The sequence below is a fragment of the Hemibagrus wyckioides genome, linkage group LG15 (genome assembly GCF_019097595.1).
Source record: "Hemibagrus wyckioides isolate EC202008001 linkage group LG15, SWU_Hwy_1.0, whole genome shotgun sequence".
NCBI lineage: Eukaryota > Metazoa > Chordata > Actinopteri > Siluriformes > Bagridae > Hemibagrus > Hemibagrus wyckioides.
The window spans coordinates 15,111,212-15,129,607 of NC_080724.1; the positions used below are offsets into that span (position 1 = coordinate 15,111,212).

Consider the following 18,396-nt stretch of genomic DNA (forward strand, 5'->3'; position numbering starts at 1 on the left):
CACAGTGTAGAAATTCATTCTAAGCCTGGTCCAGTCCGTTACAATAATTATATTTAGTCAGAAATAAAATAGGCTTTTTCATTAAATTGCTATCTAAAAAGTGCTTTATGCTTTATTGCATCAAGGAGAATAAATCCAAATCATCCCAAGTTATTCCACAACAGATTGTTTTATGGGTAGTTCTTATACCACAGCACTTTTATTTTCAGATAAAGACATTTATTATAAACTTTCTGCAGGAAAGACGAGTTTGCATGTTACTCATAGCATAACAAGCTGCATTGCTTCAGGAGAGAGCTTTTTAGCTGCTATAATGTAATAACAGGAACAGGAAGTTTTGCATCCCGCAATATTGAACCTAATTGTTGCTAAATGCTGTGGTATAAGATGGAAAAAACACATTGGGACATAATGTTATTGCTATGTTAATCACCCCACTGGTGATTGCCTGTAACTTTTGCAATTTATTTCTAAATTATACTGCAGAATCTGATTGGTCAGAAGGTTTTGGTGAATTATTTTATTGTAAAAGTGTGTCTGGCTATTACCTGAACAGCTTGGTGCTTGGTTTAATATGTTAGCATTTCTATAGCAGGGGCTCCACTAATTTAAGACTATGGATAAATAGATTTTAAAAGTGTTGTTGTTTACTAATGTAAAAGATATCTCAATGTTTTGGTGACTTTGGGAGGGAGGAGTTTGCACTTCTCAGTGAAAATGATCGCTTGCACATCGTGCCACATCACACACACTCCTCATCACTGCCCCAGCATGCATTATTATCATCTAACAGCATGGTGTTATTCCCTACTTAGCTCTGAAAGAGGCTCCACCTTAACCACTCTGTTGTGTTTTAAAGATGTACATTTCAATAATTCACAAAATAAATAAATAAATAAATAAATGAATAAACTACACGAGCATTTGAAATGTAAGAAACGTTGGTGGCTAAATGTTAGTAATGTTAGGATTAAAATTCTCTCTGAGCATAAACAATAGGAAAGAGTAGAAATAATAGGTAAATATGAGTTATTTCCAATAAATACACAATTGAATGAAGTTCATATTAAACTAATAAACACACTGTTACATGTCTATACTCCTAAATTATATTCCTAGTAATATACCCACCAGTAAATGAATGGAATTTTTTATATAATATTTTGTATAGAAGTGTAAGGAACAGGCCCATGTGTCACGCTTCAAGCCTTTGTATGATACAGTATCAATTTACCAGAAGAAGGCTAGCTTTAGCTGGATGCTCTGAATAAAAGCATTGATGTAGAAGGGAGTGGTTTGACCTTGAGTGTTCTCTGAAACACAAAGGCGCAACTGAGCTCCGTGTCTCAGTTTTCAGTTACGTGGATACATTGTGCTACTGTTATTACTATTATATATTATTATAATTATTGTATTTGATTAAATGACACTACTGTGCACGGTTTCATGATTGAAATGTTCATTCATTAACTGATTAATTAACGATAATTAAAATGTGTGTGTTTTCCTCTGTCGCAGTAGAGGTGCTATGTGCAGGCGCTTGGCCGTGAGGTGATTTTGGAGCTTGAGTGTATGCCCCTGTGCTGGAGGTGTGATTGGAGGACCCTGAGAGCTGCACAGCCCCTGCACTCCTTCCTCACTTGACTGACTTGCTGTCTAAGTGCCTGATCCGCCACAAACAGCCAGAGCAGAGCCTCCTCAGTGCTTCTCCCTCCAGTCTGATAAGCCGGCACAGTTCTACCTACCTAGCGCTCAGCTACTCGATCACTTCTAAACAGACGAAGACTGTTACACAGGACTAACTCCAGGTTTTCTCCACACTCTGTATGCCTGCTGCCAGACCTTGTGCTGTCCTAAAGACCTCTGTCGCATTTCACCGGTAGTTAGTGCGTCGCTGTGAGATGGACACAGTGAAACAATTTAACTGTCGGTGGCAGAAGATCTTACTGAGCTTGCACGCCAAAAAAACAAAAAACAGCTAGAATTGCAACACCTTCCAGCTCTCAAGCTACATAGAATGCCGAGATGTTATTGTTAGCTAACAGCGAAAACGGGTGACTTTTTAAAGTGGTACGTTGCTGTAGATAGATTTCTATGTGCCAATAAGCAGGCTGCATTTTATGCTTTGGCTAAGGAGTCTGCTGTGATGCTTTGCAAAGCTTCATGCTGTACTGATTATATATGAGGTCACATGCTACTTATTATTGGGCTCATAGACCAATCAGCTTCTGTGCTTCAGCTTTTTCTCTGCAGGCATGGCCTCAGAAGTTTTTTATATCTGGTTTTAGTACATTTTGGTGGTTCACTGATTATTTCTCCTACGCTATATCCATTATTGGTTTCTAACGACATGTTGTGAATGATATTTTTTGACGGAATCCTTGAGCAGGGTTGATTTAAAAAAACGTCATTTGATTGTTATTCCACATTCTCAGAGGAAGACCCTAAAAACCTTTTTGATCGATATTCAGGGTTTGTGTATTATAAATACGGCGATAAACAGGCATTCAGGGATTGTAGTCTGTTCAGGGATTGCACTCTGTATTTCATCAGCGGCAGGTCAAGGTGTGACTGGAGATGTGTGCGAGTAATGATGGGGTTATGAAAGTGGTGGTGTTCAGGCAGAGAGGACAGGTCAGCAGGCAGGTCAACTTACAGATGTCAACAGTCTGCTGTGCAGATTTAAGCAGTCCAGATGGCCCGAGACTAGGAATAGGTTTGCTTGTGAAAAAGCAATTTGTAAAATGCCTGTAATCCACATAGGATGATTGAAAGAAACCAGCATGACTTGTGATGTCAAAAGGAGTGTGATCTTATAGAAGTCGCATGCTGGCATGAGGAGGATTAGACATGTGCGACAGATTCTGAACGCTTAAAATAACTCAGGTTACGATGGGTCGGATTAATCACCGTCTACATCCATGAAAGTGGTTTTAGAGAAGAGGAGGAAGGTGGTGTGATGAGCGGAAGAGCTGAGACGGTGTTTTAATCTTGAGCCACCCTGGCTGTAGTTCAAATGATGTAGTGCCCTCAAGAATTATAGGCACCATTCATATAAAAGTGATAAAATGAATGGTTCCCAAAAATAGCTTACTTTTTTTTTCTTTTATAATGTCCTGTTTATAAAAGTCCCTCATTATTCATCATCATGGGAAAAAGCCAAAGAACACAAAAGAGACTTATGGCATAAGCAGTTATTAATTCCATTAATCACAATCAAGGCCAAAATATAAAATTTCACACAGTATGCCAGAAATTTTGAACCACTGTCCCTCCTGACAGCAAGGAGGAAGGTGAATGAGTGAAAGAGGGTCCAAGTATCTCAGTTAAGTTGGTTTGTGTGATTTGCAAGACATCGAAATCAAACCAAACAGCAAGCTATCTGGAAAAAGGCTCAACATCAACATATGAGATGTGAAAACAGCAGCACCTAAACTATACCACGTGCCATAAGAACTCCAGCGTGTCCTGCTCAGGTGAGACCAAAACAAACTGTTCACTCACATCGTCAGCATGTTTGGTGAGAAAAAACAAGGCTGCATACATGGAAAAGCACCTGATCCACCACTGTGGATTATGGAGGTGGATCTCTGATGCTTTTGGGGCTTTTGTGAAGGTAAATGGCCTCTTTCAGAATCACAGGATCAGCCAGGAGGTTTGACTAGGCCAGACTTGGTTGGAGCTTTTAATCAATTTAACCAAACATACTTCAAAATTGAGACACAACTGATGAAAGAAACACAAAATCATCCCTATGGTCATTGGTCTAAATTAAAGTGGGAAGTCATGCACAAACCTGAGAATGTAAAGGAGCGCTAAGATTTTCTACAGGGACTGAGATCTCTCTCTCTCTCTCTCTCTCTCTGTCTCAGTCAGTGTCTCCAACCTTATCACACATTACACGAAAAGATTTCTGAGAATATATAAAGTGTTTTGTTGAAACAATACACTAGATTTTATCTTTAAAAAATATGTTTAAGTCAAACAATGCCCCTGTATGTTTGAGCACAAACTATTGCTAGTATTTTTTTTATAAACGAATGCTCATTTTTCAAGAAGAGTGCCAGTTATTTTGGAGGGTACTATATTACGCTTTTCAATATTTCCTTGCTGAAAATTCACTACTGTTTTAAGCAAAAAATAAATAAAAAGGTGCTTCTCACTAGGGTAAGACCCTCAAGTGTATCCGTTTGTTCCATTTCTAATGTATATTTCACAGAGGAACGTGAAACCAGGTGATAATCTGAAAAAAAGTGTAAATATGTCCGCTTAATAAAATGTACAGAGGTCATACCCTTGAGGATCTCACACGAGCGACGAGCAAGCGGTGAAGTTCAGTTCCCTCCCATTGTCTGAGAACGTTCATGACGGAAGCACAGGCGTATACAAATGAGTCTGATGTGTGTTAAATGAGTCTGATGTGTGTTAAACAGCACTATCACTGCTATCCTTTTTAATGACTCCTTGATGCCAAATATGTCGTACCTACGCATGCAGAGGGTTTAGCCTGTGGGGAAGATGAAGCTACAAATGTGCTACAAATAACCGAACACTGAAGCTAATGCGAGAAACGATGTTCACGCTTATTAGCAAGCTTGTTACCACTGTTGGAAAGAAAAGAGTTTTATTTATGAATCCTCTTTTGTACTAGGACGCTCGTTTTGTCTCTTCTCGATGTTTGTTGCGCTCACTTTTGCCACTGTGAAAATGGCTAAGGGGTCAAATCTTTGGTGTTGTTTTGCTGAGACTTCAATACTTGAAACTGTGTATGAACTGCTGAGTTCTAGCTGCCGGCAAATGTGAGAACGTTCCATGGATGTTGACATGTAGATAACATTCGGCTATTTTGTTGTTTCAACATCACCGATGAGTATGGATTTCATTTCTCATTGATTTATGATTTAGTAATACATGTGAATTGATGAGTAATACATGTGATATGATGAAATGTTGACTAGTTGCTTTTGTAAATTGTTTTAGGATTCTTTGCAAATTGTTGTTGTTGTTATTATTATTATTATTATTATTATTATTTGGACAGTGCAATGTTAATAATCCTAAGGTATGCAAAACATTGCTATTCTACATTTTCAAATTAGTTTCTTTCAATGTTTGTTTTTATTTTTTATTTTTTAACCCCTGGTTTAATGGTATGCTGTCTGTCCCTGTGTGAATACTGTGTCTTTCCCTTTCTCTTGCACTGGCTAAACCTAAACGCCTTCTTTTTTCTGCCAACCACAGCTGATGCGATGACTATCTTAACTGATAACGAATAAATAAATATAATATTTAAACCTGCTTTTTTGATCATTCCAGCTTAGACAGCTTAAATGAGCTTAACCTTTTTTTTTTTGGTTAGGATCAAGCAGAGATTTTGCCGCAAAGGAAAAACGGTGATAAACATATCAAAGCAAATTCAATACGATGCCAAAAAAGTGATTTCGCACAGTTCTATTATTTCTTCCTTGATCAGCTTTCAGTCTTTCAGTCCCCCAACCCCCATTCTTACACATTACGTTACGGGAAAAAGCCCGTCACAGAAATGTGATAGTTGTGTATGATTTTGTTTTAAATATAATGCGGAGGAAATAAAGATGGCTGACAGGATGTCATGTTAGAGAGTGAAACAGAGTAAAAAAATATTATCTGTAATGAATGGAGCAAACATGCTTGTAACTTTTCAGAAAGAAACAGTGAGGTGGTGTGATGTGCAACAAATCAAGAATCCCACTGAGATACAGTATTATTCACTGTATGAGTCTGGCCCTTTTTTGTGAATTTATTTCAGAATTAGTGCCATTATAAGCACAGGATTCTGTTTTTAAACTACTACCAGTGAAGACATACACCGATCAGGCATAACATTATGACCACTCGCCTAATATTGTGTTGGTCCCCCTTTTTTTGCCACAAGAGCCCTGACCCGTCCTGCACTGTGTATTCTGACACCTTTCTATCAGAACCAGCATTAACTTCTTCAGCAATTTGAGCAACAGTAGCTCATCTGTTGGCTCGGATCACACGGTCCAGCCTTCGCTCCCCATCCATGACCCTGTCGCCAGTTCACCACTGTTTCTTTCTTGGACCACTTTTGATAGATACTGACCACTGCAGTTTGACCTTGTCAAACTCGCTCAAATCCTTACGCTTGCCCATTTTTCCTGCTTCTAACACATCAACATTGAGGACAAAATGTTGACTTGCTGCCTAATATATCCCACCCACTAACAGGTGCCATGATGAGGAGATCATCGGTGCTACTCACTTCACCTGTCAGTGGGCATAATGTTATGCCTGATTGGTGTATGTAATGACTTTCTGTGATAGCTGTATGTCCATGTCACATGACACATGCTGACACAAAAGTGTGGTCATTTTAAAACGTTGCAAGCGCCACTGCAGTTTGCTTGTGTTAATTTCTTTGATCGCAAAATCTCAAATATAGTATGTCAAAGTTAAAAATCACTAACATAAGTAATCATCTGAAAGCTACAGCCACGATAACAAGCTACTTGCAGATGAAGTTGAATGATTAAAGATATTTTTTCGAGCTGAGAAAATCAGAAAATTAGTTTAGAAATTACAGTCTTTTTGTGGTGAATTCTGGGTTTTTCAGAGAGCAAATGTTCCGGTGCGGTTGAAAGATTAAGGCAGCCCTTAAAATGGCCGACTCCTTGCTCAGTGCCCTGACTACAGAACTGTTGAGAGGATTGAGACGCAGGCACATTCTCACCACACTACCAGATGTTCAGTTGTGCATTTTGAACATGGTTTATATGTACGATTGTCTACAATGGTACTGTAAGTAGATCAGAGGGGTTGAGATTAGATTATTAATACCACACACTACAGGATAATCTAGAAGGATAATAGTTGAACCTGAATTTGGGGCATTTTGTGATTATCATGATGGACAAATCAGCCTGAAAATGAATCTGATTATCCTTTAGTGCGGATATGGCATTAGTCTTGACTATGTGTCAGGCAAGGTGTTTTGTGTGTGTGTGTGTGTGTGTGTGTGTTTCAGTTCGGGATGAGACGTGACTACAAATACTGAGGCAGAACAGGGGGTAGGAGTGTGAGGTAAGGAATACATTTTTCATTTTGAACAAATAAAGTGCCCTAAACAAACGCAGATATAAAATTGTGGGTGCCCTATTTGGTTTTTTTTTTGTTTGTTTGTTTGTTTTATTTATTTATTTATTTATTTTTTATGAAAGCTTTCAAGAAATCTTGCACAGACCTGAGTGTGCATGACGCCTGGGATCCCAAAGGACGAAGCTTTTACTTTTATGTGAAGAGAATCTTGCAGCGAGGGTTGCCAGGTTTCAGATTGACTCAGCCAAACTACTACTACTCACAAAATTCACACACGAGACTTGAATCTATCCTAAACTGTTCAGGCATAGTAAAGGGTACAAGAGGTTGTATTTTTCTTTTCTCATTCTATGTTTGTGGAATAAGTCAACAGTGGAGTAAATGCAGTATTTGGGTTACACAAACACACAGAACCTGGCAACCCTGGTCACAGGACAAAGCCCAAGAATGTGAATGATATGACAAGAAAGTGCACTCATCATTTTTTTCTCTTCAGTTGTGGTTGCTCCAGCAACCCCTGACCTGAACATTGCCTTACTTAGCTAGAAAATAAAAGCATATTTCTACCATATTTGCACAAAAGAAATATCTTTATTAAGAAGCTAATATGGGGGATGTGGTAGCGTAGATCAGAAGGTTGTGAGTTCAAATCCCAGGTCTACCAAGCTGCCACTCCTGGCCTCCTGAGCAAGGCCTCAATTGCTCAGTTAAAATGAGATAAATAGTAAGTCGCTCTGGATAAGGGCTTCTGCTGAATGCCGTAAATGTAGATATGGGTGTTATAATGAAATAATGCTTAAAAGACTCTGATCGTGTGTCTGAACTTTCACCAGTGTAACAAACCTAAAGTAAATCTGACTGCATGTAATTACATGGCTATAATTTTCTTAATTTTGGGAAATATGTTGCTGCCAAAACTTGGTTTACTTACACAGTCACATTATGTAAAGATAGAGAGCTTGTTAGGAATTGTTGTTGTTAGCAACCCAGAGTTTCCAGTGATAGGGTTCATATTTAAATAAACAAATGAAAAAATTCCAGTATAAACCACGCCCACTTCTTGTTTATATGTCAACATTATGAGGAGTAAACAGGTGGCATTGTGTTACATCCTTCACGTGAGACTGGGGAATTTTACTAAAAATGGCAACGTGTTCAAGACAAGATCTGGCTGATTTCAGTATTATGAACACTCAAATGTGTGTGCTCTCTATAGCGTCTGATCATCGTAACACCTCATGACTCATAGGAAAATATGCCATTAAGTCTTACTTTCTCATACACATGGCCATGGTTGACTGCTGCTCATACTGAAGCTTCCTCAGATTCCCCATGAGCATGTTGATGCATTATCTGAACCTACATACAGGAACTGGAAACTCTTTCACACTTCTTTTACTTTTAACCTCATTTCCGAACCCACAAATTCTTCATAATGAACTTTAATTGTTTTTTTAGGGGTGTTAAAATACCCAGATGGAAGGAGTTTACAAACACTTCAGCTTTGGGCTTAGTGGCTCGGTGTGTGTATGTGTGTGTGTGTGTGTGTGTGTGTGTGTGTGGTGTCAGGTTTGTTTAGTCAGCCTATAGATGCTTGGCTGGCTGAGTTTTAGCTCAGGACACACACTGGAGACAAAAAAACAGAAAAGTTTGCAGAGAGTGTGTTTACAGCATAGAGTGTGTTTACAGCATAGAGTGTGTTTACAGCATAGAGTGTGTTTACAGTATTAAAACAGAAACATTAGGATCGATCATGGACATTTGTCCTTCGAGCACTGGTGTCCAGTCAGCATTTACTCTTTTGTAAACAAACAAACAAAAAAAAGATATAGTCCAAAATACAGTGTGATGAAATACACTACATACAACACATATAAAATTATTCTAGAAATGTTAGTATGTGCGTGTGTATAAAAAAAAAAAAATCCACAAAGATATTCATAGTGCAGTTATTAAAAAGTTAATATAACCTTTTAATGGATTTTGGCATTGTCTGACTCACTGGAAAGAACCACTTGAAATACTGTTCTAAGATCAACAATTTCTGGTTTCTGTTTGTTTTCATATCCAGTTTTTACTAAAAGGCTTTGGCTTTGGATATATATATATAACTAATTCACATTTGTTTTTCGAATCACAGATAATGAAAGTGCTGAAGTCCCTTGTGTTGGACCTTTAAAGTGTAGTAGCTTTGTGCAGGGGTGCTACCTCTCATCATCTCATTAGTGCTATGATAACCCACTCCAGCCCTGTGCTACTAATCTGATTTAGCCGTTGATTTGTCTCAAGAGAATGATGAAGATATTTGCATTACACTCGGCGCACAGCGGCACGGCGGGAATCTTCACCACGTCTCAGCTCCAGGGTTTCATCCTGAACTCTGGTTTCTGTGTGTGTGTGTGTGTGTGTTGGAGATGGACTTACATCCTATCAAATATTCTCACCTCGTGTTCAGTGATCTGGATCACCCACAACCATGACCAAGATAAAGTGGTTGCTGAAAATTAATTAATTAATTAAGTAATGGCCAGTTCAGACATGACAGCTAAAACTTTCAGCTACTAATGATAATAACCTTTATTTTGTGTCTTGTCCATCATCGTTGAGTGTACAGTCTCATGAGTGTGAGATTGTTTGTGTGTGTGCGAGTTATGGGTATATCAGTGTACGTGGTACAGTGGTGCTGGTGTTGGGCTGTGGGGATCGAGGCACACAGCGCATCGATCCTGTGGTGACGATACACTGCAGCGGCCACAACACAATCACCACCACCAGCACCATGATAACAATAAACAGCAGCAGCTTCTTCCAGTTAGTGAGTCTGTCCATCAGGCCCATCCTGGAGCGCGTCTGAGGTGGAGTACCTGCACCTTGCCCACTGGCACCAATGTCTATGCAGATGCAGAAAGCCGGCATGCCCGTCTTAAGTGGCCTCTTGTAGCATAGCTTGTCCCCCTCGAGCCACACAGGCTCCTCATGTTGCTGGTGCTTGGGAAGACGACATAGGACCTCATGACTGGTGGTCAGAGCCGGTGGGCCATTTTTAGGGATGGTAGTAAGGTGTCGGCAGAAGGGACATGATATTTTGCTTTCCTGAGGGTCCATGGATATGGCCATGAGGCGTGAGAGGCACTCCAAACAGAATGTATGTGTACAGTCCAGCTGTTTGGGCGTTTTGAAGACATTGTCGTAGGTGGTGAAGCAAATGGAGCATTGCAGCTCAGGACCTTTCTCCAATTCAGCATCCACTGTCGTCTGAGTGTGCCACACATTCGCTCCCAGCTCCATCTTACAGGTACATCCTATCATTCACACTGTCTTCACGTCTAATTGATTCAAAACAAGATATAGCACATTAGAAAAAGTCTCAGATTGTCTCTGATTAAATTAATACATGAATATTCAATTAGAGAATTATTGTATAAAAGATATAAATAACTACATGAATACATGCTGCAATAAATTATAGATAAAATGAATCAGTAAAGAATGTAAAAATAAACAAATGCATAAAAAAGTCATTTAAATATCAAGTTTATTGTTTTTAATCCAGTGTAGTTGCTGTTCTTTCGAATTAAAAATAAAGATTTTTTTTTATTAAATAATAGAGCTTCTCTAAGTGGTGCATTTATATATATATATATATATATATATATATATATATATATATATTTTTTTTTTTTTTTTTTTTTCTTTTCTTACATTTAACCACTGCTATTTATTTCATAATGGCATTTTCATGATCCTTTTACTGTCAATCAAGACAAATGCTCAGAACCAGCTCACTGACTTAATAAGCACTTGCGGTTAATTACTATAATCTAAATCTAGTGGTTGCCTATTGAGTTTAAAATCACAGTGTACAGAACATCACTGGGGTCTTTTGGAAGATAAATAAAATTATAGTCTTAAAGCCTTTTGATGACATTTTCATTAAGATACAGTAATAATAGGGTGATTTATGATTTATTTTTTCTAAACTCTATAACTCTATTCTTATAACTTTATTGCATGTGATTTATTCATTGTATATAATTTTGGTGAATATGGAATACAATACTCCAATTATACTATCCAATAGATATCGGATCACCTCCACAGCACCTGAATAGAGACTCTACAGACGTTCTGCTTACTGGGATTGAGAAGCAAAAGAAAAAAGTGCATATATTTTTATCTAGACTCCATTGTGAAGGCCAGAACTTGTGTCAATAATACAAAAGTCATTGACATTGACCTCCAGTTCCAGTATCTGCAGTAATGTCTGCACAATAATATCTACTATTTCTAATATCTGTCAAATTACCTCCACTTTTAACCCTGAAAAACTTCAGCATGTTTTAGACTATAATACTGTAAGAGCCTTGAATCTGACTGACACACGACCTCTTTTACTATTTATTTTGCAGAACAATGCACCAGATTGACCTCCACTCATTATCATATTTTACTGAACTGTAAAGGTGTTCTTGACCTGACCTCTCCCTATTCTTGGCTGCTCAAGTCTCACCTATAACCTAGCTATTGACTCCTTAAGCACTTTTCCTTAAATATGATTCACGTCTCTTAGGTTAATTTGACATTTAAAAAGAATGTGTTAGATTTATTTTCCATATTTTTTTGTTTTTGGGCTGAATGAATAGATATAAGACTAAAATGCCTAAATGTCTAACTTTTTTATGGCTTAATATCTTTTCTATCTTTTGTACTATAATAGAGTCTGGTGGCTGGACCAAACTATTAATTTATTTGTTTAATTAATTAATTAATCAATCAATCATTCATTCATTCATTCATTCATATGTAGATGTTCATTTACATTTTTTAATCCATACAGTTTTTTAAAGCGCTTTTAACATTTTCACAAAGCAGATTTACCGACATCTACATATCATTTTAAAATGTATAAAGTTCCCTAATGCGCGAGCCAGAAGCACCAGTGAGAAGAAAAAAACTCCTTGAGCTGATATGAGAAGAAACCTTGAAAGAAACCAAACTCAAAAGGGAACCCATCCTTATCTGGGTGACACGGGATAGTGAGATTATAAAATAATTTCCATTCTATGTCTGTGTACCATAAGGACAAAGTGTGTGATTGTGTAACCAGGAAACAAATTCTAGTTTTAACAGGAAGTCTACTTTGTATCAACCACCATTTTCAGTATGAAAATAAATACTAGTAAATATAATTTTTTAAAGCAAACACTCTAAACAGTAAACTTCAGTGTATTGAGAACAAAAAATGCAAAATAAATTATATTCCTGTAAAAAATGAAGGTACTGAAACCGAATTTTGTATTATATTTTGATGAAGGCTAAAAAAAACCTGGTGTTGGACTCTGACCTTTGGACTTGACTAAATATTTGCATTCCATGCTGAAGTGTAAGTGTGATTATGGTTAATTAAGAAACAGTGCATGGCAACGATAGCAGAAACAGCTGTAAATTAGCATGCCTGAGCTTCATAACATCGTACCTTGGAATTATGGTCCTGTGTACGTGCAGAACACTGAGATCACACGACGGTGTATGCTTGACCAGCCGAGCAGCTACAGCCCAGTACGCCGTACAAGCCTGTGTAAAAGCAGAAAGTGATTAAAGAGAACTGTTGTTACACAGTGTGCATTTCATGTGTCTAGTAGTCTGGTATAAACAGGTGTCTAACTTATTATTTTCATTTGGCACGGGTTAATATTTCCACCAATGTTTCGAAATCACTTTAATTCTTGGCTGCAGTCTCACGCAACACTGCGTTTCAGGACTTGTGATCCGGCCGGTTTCATTGTGCATGTAGCGGGTGTGTTGTGTGAGTTATGTGGGAGTCCCTGGTTTACGACACACTCCACACACAGAGCGCTTTGTTTTTTTTCTGTTTACATTGTGCTGTCAGGATTTTGAGTGGCCTTCACAAAACTTTTCATCACAATCGGATACTCTGAAAGCTACCTCTTCACTGGATCTCATTATTATTATTATTATTATTATTATTAAGTCTAAAACAACTCTATATTATGTTTCCACTGGGATTTTAGGACCATTCTGGCTTTGGACCAAAACAGAGGAAAAAGATCACTGACAGATGATCAGGTTGATTGCACTGTTTATAAAGTCTGTAATGTATACACTTATTCTGCTTAACAAGGCATCTGTACTGTTTACACTGAAAACGGCTGAGCATGTGTGTATACGTATGTGGCGCTGTTGTGTGTGTGTGTGTGTGTGTGTGTGCACGTATGTCCATTTGTAGATCCGGGATAAGAGCGGGATAGGAGTTTTCTGACCAGATGTTCTGTTCACACAAGCCTGCACGGTGTGTGTGTGTGTTTGAGAGTGTGTCCTTATGTCTGTCTGTCTGCTCTTCTCTCTCTCCCAGCAGTGCACAATGCTCCTGCTTGTTCTCCTCTTATTACTCTCTCTTTGGCATTCCTGATGCCCGGGCAGCTTGTGAGGCTCAGCACAGTGACAGGGGGAGGCTGAGTCTCTATGATCACCTACACTACAATCCACTCACTGCAACCGAGGAGAGCGTAGAGACCTTCCCTGGTATATATTAACCCAATTTTTACTCTGACATCGTTCTACTACTCCAGCCTTGGATAACCTGACCTGTGTGACATTCGGAATCTAGTGTTCTTTGCTACAGGATACAAAGTTTAAAATTGTGAAAGCTGCTTCTTATTTTTTTATGAGGTACAAATCCACTCACTTCAGGTTGTTACAAAACGTGTGTCCCGATGATAATTTAGACCTGTTTTATGAAAGATTTTGGTCTATGGTTACTCATTTTCGGCCTCGTTCTCATGGTTCTCGTGTATATCAGCTTGTCGTATCGTTCTTTCCTTTCAAACACATCGGTTTTTCTTTGAAAACTAAAGATGCATACACTCACACACTATTTCTAATCTCAGACACACTTACCTGGTTGTCTTCCTGTCTTGTCTCTGCTTTCCTGAGCTGCTACTAGAGCGTGTCTGGAGTGGTACAGGTAGAACAGAAGTGCACTGCCCTCTCACTGCATGGTGACTGCCTCATCTCCACTCTCACCTGCCCTTACTTTCCTCACGCCCTGTCGAAATGACACTGATAGGCAGGAACAATAACTCTGCCTTGAGGCAGGCTCAGTGAGGGGGGAGGGCCAACACGAAGGACGAGGGAATTTCAGAGTGTTACATTTCCAGACCTTCTGTTTATATCTATCCCTACCTATGTTTTAGTCTCTTTTCTGTTCTTCCCCCCTCTCTCTCTCTCTCTCTCTCTCTCTCTCTCTCTGCTTATCAGGTATGATATCTCCATTTCTGTCATCTGTGCTTCTGAAAGTGGAGGCCATGAATAAAATGAGGCTCATATTGAAATGAGGTGTTCTTTTGCCTGTCTTTGATTACACAGGTGCAACAGTCTGTATGCAAACTACAGGCTGGGAGTTGGAGCACTTGCAAAAGCAAACACTGGGAACACAATTCAAGTTTGTCTATCCAAAATAAAACCCCATATGTTCACCTGGCAGGTTTCGCCAGTCAAATAGCCGTGTTGTAGCTCATGGAAGAAAAGAGCCTTTTCCTTTGATGCATTACAGTCACTGAATTTTTCCCAGTACCAAAGTTTCTGAGAGTCAGGAAATGAAATAATACTTAATGATAGAGGTTTTCTTTCCATTAGGCTTGAAATAGGCGTGAAAGCTTTTTTTTTCCACCCTTATGCTTCTATGAGGAATATAAAAATTCCTTGGATCATAACGATGTTATCCTTACTAATTTTAAGAACCATTAAGCAAATGCACTAGTTTGCTCACTAGTGTGGTAGATTAAACTGTTTTCTAAAACAGTATTATTTTCATCTTATTTAGATCATTATACCTCAAGGATGGTTCCTTAACGTATAAGGAAGGGCACGGTTTTGCTTACTCATGTATTATGGCATGGCGAGCGGGAAGAATTAAGACAGCCAACGACTGATAGCTGCTCATTTTGGGTTACTGAATAACTCCAGGTACAAATACAGCTCTATCATTTTAGTCAGGATGTTTAAAGAATGGTGACGTCGAGCAGGGTGGAAGTTAATGGTAGGATTGTTCTTATTTCTAACTTGGAGGAAATGTGAGTCATGTAGCCTTTCTACACCGATGATGAATAAGGAGGAGGTTAAGCCCTCAGCAATGGCAGTTAGGCAAATGAGGAAGCTAGACAGCACACGTGCAAAACAGAGCAAGGTGATAAGATAAATACGACTACCACCTCTCCTCTTCCGTCCGATCACAAACCATAATAAAATACTCAGTCTATTCACTCGTGTGTTAAAATGGAAAACACTGGATCAAAAAATATCAGCAAACTGGCAATAATTGAGGGACAAACCCGATGATAATCGGTTAATCCAATATAATCCAGTCTTTTAGTATCGAAGAAAATCCTTCAGGTTCAGGTACTTTACCACTCTCTGGATCTCAGGGCTCATTTTACAGGAATGTGAAGTATGCCTTTACCGATACTCTGAAAGTCATGCATGGGCTCACACAAGAACGCTTGCAATGGAGCAGCAAAGTGAGGAGACCAAATTGAGGATAAATAATGACAACAAACTGACAAACTGATATGCTTATTTGGTAACAGGTCTGTGTTAACATCACTATATTAAATGCTTTCATTACTGTAGATTTGGTCCAGTCAGTCTCTGGGATGAATCCAAATCTCTAGAAAGAATGCTTAATCTCTTAGGAAGAAGGAACACTGGGAAAATGTAACATATATTTTCAAAGAACGCTTTCACTGAAGACTTTGAATTCTTCACTGTGTTTATGTACGGCAAAGCCAAGGACTTAAGTCCTCCTTTGGAGTGATTGAATAAAGGAAATAAAGTCAAGTCTAGCCAAGTCATTTCTTTTATTATAACACATTTAAAGATGTTACTGAACAAAGAAATAAACAGAAATCATATAAAATATGAAATTAAGAAAAAGGAATACATTTGTAAATGAATGAAAAACAAAACCACAGATGGCAAGATGGGACAGGAGTGGCAAAAGTTCTGAGAAATGAGACTTGAAATCCTAGATAATAATCAAAGAACAAAATCTTTATTCGAGTAAAAGGAAAAAAGAAACCTAAAACTGCAAAATGGCATTTTGCCTGAAAACATTATGAAATCTTTGTAGATATTCTTGTCATATGTATGACCAACACTACATAGTCTGCTAATAAATTAGTCAGAAATAATTTTTTTTTTTTTAAATATCCCAAGGCCATTTATTTATTTATTGTTCAAACATAACTTTCCTCAGTTTAAGATTTTGTAGCAAAAGACCGTCTAAGCTAAGATAAGAAAGTAGCTAGCGTTTACTCAGTACATTCAGTTCATGCTAGTTTCTTTTTAGTGAGATTTCTGTGTTTAGGGCTTTTTAATGCCACACATTGTTTAATAACCACCGATGTTTACAAGCTGTGAGAAGAAATTACATTGGGTTATGAGTTTTCTTAACAAGCTAGCTGCAAGCTAGAATTTATCTAGCACTACAAATCTCTTTTATGCTAGTCTCTTTGTGGTGATTATGGTTTCTGTGTTCAAGACTTTCTAATGTTACACGCTTGTTTAATAATCATAATGTTTAGGCTGAGAGAAGTAATTACACTGGGTTATGAGTTTTCTCAACAGGCTCACTACCAGCTAGCATTTATCTAGCACATATAGTCCCTTTGGGTCTTTTTAAGATCATTGAATTTTCAGTGTCTTAGATTTTTAGGCTGACACAGGAGATGCTAGTAATTTGAGGTTAATTTGTCACTAAGCTAACAAGCTAATGTTTAACTAGCACTTTCTAGTTTGTTTATGCTAGTTTTTAATATCGGGTTATTTCTGTAGTATCCTTTGATCAGGACTACTTAATATTACGTACTTGTTTTTAAGTCATAGGTGATTATGCCGTGACAAAAAATGACAGCAGATTGTAGTAGTTTTTTCCCATCAAACTGGCTAAGCTAATATTCTGCTAGCACGTTTTACTGTTTATTGTTGAAACAGGCTTAAACTAATGCAAATGAAAATGAGTTATATATCGTATGTGCTTCCAAAGACTTCTCAAATCTTTAAAAAGGTTTAGTTATTCATGTTTAGTTGACGTTGATGCATGTAATGCTCTTGCCAATGAATAGCAAAGTAAGGGCGGTTGGATGAAAAACAGTGCCTGAGTATTACCCACATGAATATGAGCATCATTAGCATTCATTGATGTCTTGAAATGTTTACTTCTGCCTGTCAAATATTGAATTATTATTATTATTATTATTATTATTATTATTATAGGTTATCACTAGAAAGCTCTTCTGAACCAGAGAAATTCTCAAATGATGATATTAAGGAGTCAGTTGGATAAACAGTAGTGAACAGGATATTGGTGAATATTCCATAGGAATTAAAAGTAAAAAATCAAAAGTGCTTTTTAATAGCAAGTTAGAGTATTTTATAAATTGTCTATTCAGAATTATGTGTAAATCTGTTCTTTAGCAGAAAAAAAAACAGAACAGTGTTTGGAGTTTTGCTAGGTACATTAGAAAAATCTTATTGTACAGTAGATGTTATGACAGCTGGATGGATTAAAAACGGTAAGTGAGACACAATACAGCCACCACATTAACTTAAAACAGTGTTAAGAGGATCCCTGAATGGCCCAGATAACAGGTTTGGTTAGATTTGTAATACAGCTCTTTATACAGCTCACTTTTCAACTGAAATGTGTGGAAGGCTTTTTACTGCTTCTTTCATTAAAATCCTCTCCTCTCCTTTTTAAGTTGTAATTTATCTACAGTATGTTATTAATGCTCTGACCATGACATTTTCTGACCAAGATATGAGCAACTCCACCCTCATAAGAATTTTGATGTGTTACAAGTCTCTGGAGTTGTACAGGATATGATGTGATGAGTATCCAGCCACCAGCAGTGCTGTTAATGAAAGTGCTGTGAATGAGAGTGGGCAGAAATAATGGTTCAAACGCTATTAAGCTAACAGAAAAGCTCTGATAGTGATGTGCAGAAAACATCTATGAGAACACAACACAGCACTAAGACGCCAAAAGAGCAGAAGACCATCACAAAATAAAGACAGGAATGCGGGCATCCAAACTGGATGATTTAAAATAAACACTCTTGCAGATCTGGAAAACTCTAAAAATCCTGACGATCTTGACGATTCAAGATTTTTATTTGTCACAAACACTGCTATTTGTACACAACTAGCAGTGAACTGAAAACTCGGCCATTCCTCCTCGTACAGAATGGAAAGTGTTATAGTAACATGCAGGTTAGTTAC

The 18,396-nt window shown here is 37.9% G+C and overlaps 2 protein-coding genes across 5 annotated transcripts in view; one reads left to right on the forward strand and one right to left on the reverse strand.

Moving 5' to 3' along the window:
- Positions 1-5,298, forward strand: part of ptpn11b (protein tyrosine phosphatase non-receptor type 11b) — a 36,145-nt gene extending 30,847 nt beyond the window's left edge. For 3 of the 4 annotated variants that reach the window (XM_058409712.1, XM_058409715.1, XM_058409714.1), the window contains one exon: positions 1,519-5,298. The gene's annotated coding sequence lies outside the window, so the exon portion shown is untranslated. The remainder of the gene's footprint in view (positions 1-1,518) is intronic. The other variant, XM_058409713.1, reaches the window with a different exon arrangement.
- Positions 5,299-7,864: 2,566 nt separating this feature from the next.
- Positions 7,865-14,353, reverse strand: LOC131365832 (RING finger protein 223). The gene is made up of 3 exons (XM_058409716.1): positions 14,017-14,353; positions 12,575-12,672; positions 7,865-10,424 (listed from the first exon to the last, which is right to left on the reverse strand). Exon 3 carries the CDS (start codon positions 10,405-10,407, stop codon positions 9,748-9,750), a length of 660 nt encoding a protein of 219 aa, XP_058265699.1. The 5' UTR covers positions 10,408-10,424; positions 12,575-12,672; positions 14,017-14,353; the 3' UTR covers positions 7,865-9,747.
- Positions 14,354-18,396: the final 4,043 nt, after the last annotated feature.